This window comes from Lycium ferocissimum, chromosome 4 (assembly GCF_029784015.1).
Source record: "Lycium ferocissimum isolate CSIRO_LF1 chromosome 4, AGI_CSIRO_Lferr_CH_V1, whole genome shotgun sequence".
NCBI lineage: Eukaryota > Viridiplantae > Streptophyta > Magnoliopsida > Solanales > Solanaceae > Lycium > Lycium ferocissimum.
This window is the reverse complement of record NC_081345.1, coordinates 65,271,308-65,280,238: the sequence shown is the minus strand read 5'-3', so window position 1 is coordinate 65,280,238 and position 8,931 is coordinate 65,271,308. Positions and strand designations below refer to the sequence as shown.

The following is an 8,931-nucleotide window of genomic DNA, read 5'->3' as shown; positions in this document are numbered from 1 at the left end:
TGCCTAACTTGTCTTCAAGAGAGAATTTGAGTTATTGAAAGTGCTTCTTCTCCCTGATTTTCCAATAGTACTAATATATAATCTGTATATATTGATTATTTCCTGAGCCATATGTTGTCAGTGTCAAACTTAAACAACTAAAACAATTCCCACAAATTTCTTAATCCAATTATGCAAGCAAATCAGGAGTGGAGGATCCTTAACTACTCCCTCTGTTCACTTTTACTTGTCCACTTTGGACTTTTCACGCTGTTTAAAAAATAATAAATGAAGTACATAATTTACTAATGTACTCATATTAATTAGTGCATATTTTTATTGAATTTGAAAAATGATTTGAAGTGAGTAATTAATACTATGGTAAAATAGGAAAAAATAAATTGTCTTATCTTAATATGCTAAAAGTGACAAGTAAAAGTGAAAATCTATTTTTGAAATACTGGACAAGTAAAAGTGAATGGAGGGAGTAGTTTGGTAACATGACTACATGTGCCTCATGTGTATTAAAGTAAAGTAATTTCTTTTTGTTTCTAAATTTGTAGTATTAAAAAGAATATTATGTCTTTTCTCGGGCCGCATGTCATTGAATAATTGGTTTCATATTTTTCAGAAACCACAAATGACATGTTAGCATTAAGGTCATAATGTGCTGGCCTTCAATTTGTTGTCTGCTTCCCTAATTAGTCTACATGGAGACAGTTCTATGAAAAATAGGTCTCATCTCGAGTTTGAATTCATTAACCAATTAGATTGCCTTCTTTTTAATTTAATTGAAAATGAAATTAAATACTTTTCGTAACATGGCAAATTTTTGTTCTTCAACTACGCTAAATATTCAATTTTCTATTTTAATTTTCCTGCCAAGACTTTTATTGTCAACCAACTAAAACTTCGCCGTTAAGTTCTCCAAGTTTAGTATGCAATTGATTTGTGCAATTTAAACCTAACTAGTTGTTAAGAAAAAACAAATAGGGATTAGGTACGTAAATCCTTCATTGACTGACTGGTGTAGTTTAGAGGTACTTGAAATATAAGAATGAGACCAATCTCAACAAAGTCATTAACTTTATTTGAATTTATTACCATGTGGAATACACCCAAAATGAAAAACGGAAAAATTAATATTCAGTAAAATGTAGAAATCGATGAACAATTAATTTGGATAAATTTAAAAATGGTGAGATGGGTTTAGGATTTATCAATCTTTCTACCAAATGATTGAACATAAGATACGTAATGAATACATTGTATTACCCTACAAGGACCCAATGTAAATTTCATGTGAATTGCATGGTGTTCAATTTTAATACTACAAATATTCATCCCTTTAAAAATTATTCTCCTTTTTCTTTTCTTCCTTTTCGAAAAAGAAAATAAAGTCATTTGCCACATGGGTTACAAAATAGCTGAGCTGTACTTACCCTCGAGGCCAACGGTCCATTCTTCTTTATTTCCTTTTTTACTTTATATAAATGAATCGCACCAATGTTCGAAGCTAAAGACACCTACCATTTTTATTTTAATGTACTACTATCCTTGCTATACATTCGTTTTTCTTACTACTACCACTTTATGATCACAATCATGAAAGATCAAGAAGCACAAATCAACCTTGAAAATCTAGCCCATCATCATGACTTATCTACCTCATTTTCATCCCCTAATAGCTTAAATTCTCCTTCAACAACTACCTCTTCTTCCTCCTCCTTTAGTGAGAGTAACACAATCTCGTTGAATGACTCTGGTTTCGGGACTCAAGTATGGAGTTGCCAGGTGAACCATTCGGTTCACGAGATCCCAATAGAGTACGAATCAAAGAAAAGATCAAAGAAAGTTCAAGAACTCGCCTGCAATGGAAATGACGACAATATTGGAAACATTGAGAACAAGAGGAGGAAAAAAGAGGACGATGAAAAGCATCCAACCTATAGAGGAGTTCGTAAGAGGAACTGGGGAAAATGGGTGTCCGAAATTCGAGAGCCAAGGAAGAAATCAAGAATATGGCTAGGAACTTATTCGACAGCTGAAATGGCTGCTCGAGCTCATGATGTGGCAGCTTTAGCCATTAAAGGTCACTCGGCTTACCTTAATTTCCCTTATTTAGCCGATCAACTTCCCCGTCCAGCTTCTACTTCCCCTAAGGACATTCAAATCGCGGCTGCAAAAGCCGCTGCCACCACATTTCCCGACGAAAGGTGCAGTGGAAATGAAGCAGAGTCGAGCCAAATCGAGGTTCATAGTTCATCTTCGTCTACGGATTTATCCTCAGAGAATAACCAAGAATCAATAAATTCTCCATCAACCGATAAAGATGATACATTTTTCAATCTACCAGATCTTTCCATCAATAAAGTGGATCAAATTGATAGTTATTGTTATCCAATTTCGACATGGCAGCTTGTTGGAGGGGATGGTGGATTCTGGCTGGAGGAGCCATTTTTATGGCAGAGCTACTAGTAGAACAGTAAACTTTTGTGAAACAAAACATTGCTTAAAAGACCAACCACATCATGTGAGGTCTCAACATCATAGGAAAGCAAAATTTTGTAAACTCGTGTCCATATTACCGTTAATGTGAGTATTTTTTTTTTTTTTCATTCCTTGTTTATGCTAAACCAAACAGCAACAACAATTAGAGAGGAAATGCCTCATGCAGGATGCCAAGATATCGAACTCCACCTGTGTGAATAATTTTTTTTTTTTTTTTTTGTGGGAAAGAAGATTTAATATATCAGGTATTAAACTAAATTAGTATATTACATGTATATTGATGCTTCGTGGAGCATCTAAATTGTCCCAATATGCTTAAATCTTACAAGTACTAATAGATAAATAGTCCATACGTATAAAGTATAAACCAAATAAAAAGAAAACAACTTCATAGTTTCTCCGTAAAATTTATGTGCTGCAGGTTCTGTCTTTTATTCTTTGTACTTAGGATTCGACTTTATATAATAATGGCAATATGATTCATATTTACTGTCTTGGTATATTTTAGTTTGTTGTAGCAATTAATGTATCTTATTTTCAAGTTACAAATTACACCTTTTTATGGACAGCTTATTTATAGATAGTTATATTTTATGTGATCTCATCCTGTGATATACTCCCTCCATCCCGAGAGTAAAACTATGTGAACTTTGACTAGCATTTTAAATATATATTTTTTAATTAAAATGACATGAAAAAAGTTGAAACTTGTAGTACTTATCATTAGCTTTTGAATATTTTAAATTTTAAATGTAAAACCTTAAGTGGATCTAATTCAGTTTAGCTTCAAAAATTAATCAAATTGACTTTAAAAAGGAAAATATGACAAACAATTCGAGACGGTCAGACGGAGGGAGTAGTTCTTTTACATCCCGATGTACAAATAGAAGCTAAAGTCTTGAGTTATTATACCTTCTTGAACGTATCAATTTTAACTTAAAACTAATCGTACACATATGAGTGAGGACGAAATATAAATATTAACTTTCAAGATGTCTTGAAAATTATCAGATAATGAAATTTTAGATATTTTAAATGAGCATAATTCATACAACCCATATAAAGGATATTAAACTTAGATAAATACTACTTAGTAAGACAAACCAAGTTGAATGTTGAGACAATACTATTAACTATCAAGGAAAGAGAAGGTTATTAGCCACCATTGGGTTGTGACCTCATAGCGTTATACTTTAATGACCTGTTAGGTCATTTTGAGCTAAGGGTGTCATGTGGTAGGGCGAATTCGAACCCTAAGTAAACCCGCCAACACGCCCGGCTTGGCCCAAGCCCAAGAGGTGTAAGGGGGCTTCGTGGGGTTTTAGGTGGGACAGGACAAATTGACAAAATTACGGCCCTACCACTTGAAATTTCGGTGATGGCTCAAAGACGCCGCCCGGCCCACTTCAAATTTAAAAAAAAAAAAAAAAAAAAAAAAAAGAAGATAAGTACTACATTTATTACTAATAATAAGTATTTTAAAAACATTGTATCCCAATAAAATAGCTGTAGCTATAATTGTGGGATTCTTAAAATTTTGGAAGCAAATATATGAAATATTTATTAATTATTCAAACCATAGTTAGAATCTTACTTTAGTTAATTAAAACTTAACCATTAAAACATGTAATGTGTCTCTTATTCAAGTAAGAACTTGGGGAAAGTTTGTAAGCTTTAAAGTTTAAATTCGACTTTGCAATTATTGATTAATAAAACTAAAGGCTCACTGAGCCTTTGAATTTCTTTTCAAATTTGTGTTATAATTTTATTTATGATTTTATTTACAAGAATAATAATTTGTACGCAGTCAAAATAGAACTATAAATGTAATTGTGTAAAACTAATCCTACACAAGTAGCAACTCCAAGATAAATTTAACAAGGAGGACAAACATTGATCGGCCCAAAAGCAACAAGACATTATAATAGGCCGACAAAATCGTGAAATGACAAGCCTCTCAAATTGCCGATGCGTGAAATAAATCAAATACCCCTTTTAAGTTACTATCTTGTCATTGGCTTACACAAGTTCAAAAATATTTCAATAGGTTATACAAGATATAATAATATAAACTATTAGTTATATATATAATAATATATTAATAAAATCTTATTAGTTTCAAATATTTTATATATAATAATAATTAAATATTTTTTAGCTTATTGAAATGTCTCCGCCGATGATGGAGAGGTGACAATCTGCACATGACATTAGGACTTAGGATCAGATGGGATAATTAATTAAGAACTTTGGTTTAGTATCAAAACTCATGTGCATTGTAACCATTTAGTTCCCATTTAGATGAGTAGGAAATTTAGAGAAAGAGGAGAGTAGGGAATTGTGAGATAATATGGAGAAGAATGAATGGTATTTATAGATTGAAAATAGGGCGAAAGTATAATTTAAGGAACTTGATGGTTAAAATAAAGTTGACAACAACTAGATTTTAAAGTATCAAACTTAATAAATTTTAGTATTAGAATTTTTTTTTAAAACAATTAAAACCCAACCCGGCCCACTAACGAAAACCCGGCCCGGCCCACCCACTAACGGGCCCGGTTAGCCCGAGGTGTAGCCCTTATCCGAGGTGGGTCGGGCCGACACCCTTTCCTCTCCTCCAAGCCCGCCCACCGACCCCCCCTTAACTTACAGCCCGGCCCGGCCCCTTGTGGCCCACGTTTAAATGGCCCGGCCCGGCCCGGCCCGACCCGGCCCACTTGACACCCTTATTTTGAGCTCTAGGACTCCTTTTCCCTAAATGATTCTTTCCATTGCTTTAAAATGATATTTTTGACTTGCGGGGATGAATGACGCGGTTGCCAAGGCAATCGGTGAGTATCAGAGAGGAAAAACTATTAAGTTGAAGAAACGGAAAGGGTTGACTAGTCAACATCTAGGTTAATGGACTCGGATTCGAGTTTGGATAGTCTGGTTAGGTCCGGAATGTGATTAATGACTTAGTTGGATGGTTGGGACAGATTCTGAGGGGCTCGAAAGTGTTTTGGACCTTTGGTTGAGAAACTAGTTAAGTTTATAAATTAGAGTTGACCACGGTTAGCATCGCGTCAAAACGACCTCAGATCGGTGTTTTTGAATGCGCAAGCAGGTTTGTTTTATGACGGAAATGCATATTTGATTTGTGTTTGTGAGGTTCCCGAAGAGTCTCGGGTGTTAAAATGAAGATCAGAACATAGATTGTTTGCTAGTTTTCTGGTGCTAGGTGATTGGCTTTTGCGATTGCGAAGGGCCTGTCGCGTTAGTGATGGGCTGGGCAGCTGGCATTCGGCATCACGATAGCCCTATCGAATTCGCAAATGGGATTGCATTAGCGAGGGTTGCATTCACGAGGGGTCCAAAAACGAGATGCAACATTTCATTTCATAACTTAAGCTCTAGACTTCGGATTTGGAAGATCTGAAAGCATTTTCGAGCTTTGTCACAGGGTAAGAATCTAACCTCCCTTTTACTATTTATCATGTAATCTTGTGAATTTTAGTTTTTTAAATCATGATTTGGGTTGAAAAATTGGAATTTTAAGCCTAAAGTTAAGAATGTGAAATTCTTCAATTTAGAAGTCGATTTGAAGTTGGGTTTGATTCATTTTTTGGATGTAGACATTTTAAGTTATGGGTAAGCTGGATTTGAAACAACATTTCAGTTGTGACCTAGAGAGCTTGGGGTTGACTTTTTGGAGCGGGAAACTTATATATCGATATGGGTGTCCACAGACTCGTATGCTTACGTAGATTACATATTAAACAGATTGGGATCGTTCAAACGCTTTGAGAGAAGGCAAGGTCGTGTTGTGACCTTTGGACTTCGAATTATGGCATGTTAAGAACTTACTTGACTCTATTCAAAGTGTTTGGTTGGTAACTAACTAATGTTAAGGGAAATGGGTTAAAAAAGGTGTTTCGTACTTGTGAGGTGACTAGCACTTGTACGGATACCAGTGTCATATTTGTGTAATTGTGTTGTATATGAATTGTTAATTTTAATGTACGTAAGAATGCCAAAGCATGTGGGCATTAGCTAATAGTTGATTTTGTGGATTAATTGTATGTGGGATATGAATCTCTTGATTGATTGCTTATGCGTTCACATCACTCCGAAATTCTCGTTTAAGGATGAAAAAGAGCTAATTTGAGTCTTTACCTTTTATTGTGTTTTTGTTTATTATGTGCATGTTACATTCATGTTTTCATATGGTATCTCATGCATATTAAACTTGAGGATACATGTGGTGTCGCCGGATGGGAAATGATTCCAGGCGGAGTGATGTGAATGATAGCCTAATGGGGCTTAGTATTGAGATTGATAGCGGAATTGGCTGAGAGCCAGATGGAAAATGGTTCTGGGTGCTGAATGGACCTCGCTAGTCCCCATGAGTCACACATTCATATTAAAGGAGCGTGTGTATACCGGTTGCATGATGACCTTTGCATTGCATTTGCATATCATATCATTTCAGTGATTCTCTGTTTATTTGTCCATGCAAAGAATGGTCAAATCATGATTATCTGTCTTAATTGATTACCTAGATATTTGTTGAACTGTGGAACTTATTTGTCGGATTACAATTATGCCCTTTGAGCTAATAACCGTTAAGTGTGGGAGTAAGCATTTGGAAGACCAACCCTCTCCACCGCTTTAGTTTAAGATCGGTGGACGATGTTGCTGAGTACACATTAATTTCTCGTACTCACTTTACACTTGCTGAACTTTTTTGTGCGCAGAGTCTGTTCTGAGTACCAGCGGGGCACGTAGAGTCACCGACAGCTGAGGCTATCTTTTGGAGTATGGGGGTGAGTTGTTTGGCTGATACCAGGCTCTAATCCTTTATTTTCGTTCTGTCATTTATATTTTTTGACAGTATATTCGGGATGATTCGTCAGACATTGATTTCATACTCTAGTGGCTCTTGTACTTGTGACACTAGGTTTTGGGGTGCATTTCCTTTTTTTCACATATTTATGACTATGAGACTTAGATTATGATTCGAAAATGATTTTACTTTATCTTTTCGCACTATTAACTTGTTGAATTGAATTAATTGGTTGTGGTTGGTCCGCCTACCGGGTGGAGATAGGTGTCTTCATGGCTATTAAATTTTGAACCGTGACATTTTCATATTCTATTACTTCATCATTTGGACACATTTTTATGACTTATTGAAAAAAAGAATTTAACTTTTATATGCTGATAGTGTGAATAAATTTTTATATTATTAAGTTATCTACATGATTAACCGTTCTATAAAACTGAGACTAATAACCTAAAAAAGTAGATATATTACTGATCACAATAGATTAGAGTATGTACATAAGTTAAATACTGAAAGGAGTGGCAAAAAAAAAAAAAAAAAAAGGAGTCAGATATACTCTGTCTGACCCCGTAAATCTTCCATACGCTGAAGTGCTCACTAGTTGATTTAGTTTTATTCCTTGTGGTATAATTAATATATTTTCCACTATACTATAAGAGGGAATAAGCACACAGCAGGTCAACATGTCTGCTTGGCTTTTTAGGGGCATTTAGGTCATTTCAGCTAAAATGAAATAACATGGTTGGGTGAAAAAGAATCTTACTGTAGCTACTGTGTAAAATTTAAGTTGTTTTGACTAAATTGTCCTTTTGCTTATCTCATGCCATCTCTGTCTTTTTCTGCAACGTGGCATGAGATTGAAAGGCCATTTTCTTTGTACTTTACCTACCTTTTCTCTCTCCAGATATTACACCTTTCACTGACCATGTATTTCTTTCACTTTTTTCTTCTTTGATAATCTCACACACACAACGCTTTCAAATGGAGCCATTGAAGCAAGTGTTTTCACCTGTTCCGTTCTTGCTTTTTTTTTTTTTTTAATTATAAAAGTTTAACCTAACATGTTACATTTTCAATTAACAAAAGTTTGTGATAAATAACACAACGAAACAGAAGCAATAGCTTTTGAATCAGTTTTGTAACTAGAAGTTGTACATTAAATTACCTTATGTGGCTTTTATTTTTAGCCGAGAATATTAATTGAATTAATTTCTTTCAATAAAATTCTTTTTGGTTGCCTGCAATAAATTGCAATTAAATCATAAAAATAGATATGACTATTACTGACATCTTACGAAAACAGATGAATTAATTACGGAATTTGTAAATATCAATGCTTAATAAATTTGCCCGATATCACGTCAAAGTTTAAGTCTCAAATAGTTTAACAAAATTTATATTGTTATATGTTGTGAAAATCGCATAAAATAGCAAAAATAATTTTTTTTTTTTTTTTTTGAACTTCCATAATAGAAAGAATGCCATACAAGTTGAAGTATAGGGAGTATTAATTTTGGTATTGGTGCCAAATACATCTAGGAAATAGCAAAAGACAGAAAACACAATCATGCAATTTCATATTTTACAAATTACTTCTCTTATCTAATCCACTACAC

At 34.3% G+C, this 8,931-nt stretch overlaps 1 protein-coding gene across 1 annotated transcript; it reads left to right on the top strand.

Moving 5' to 3' along the window:
• The first annotated feature begins 1,522 nt into the window (after positions 1-1,522).
• Positions 1,523-2,724, top strand: LOC132054923 (ethylene-responsive transcription factor ERF038-like). The gene has a single exon (XM_059446866.1). It carries the CDS (start codon positions 1,573-1,575, stop codon positions 2,455-2,457), a length of 885 nt encoding a protein of 294 aa, XP_059302849.1. The 5' UTR covers positions 1,523-1,572; the 3' UTR covers positions 2,458-2,724.
• The last annotated feature ends 6,207 nt before the right edge of the window (positions 2,725-8,931 follow it).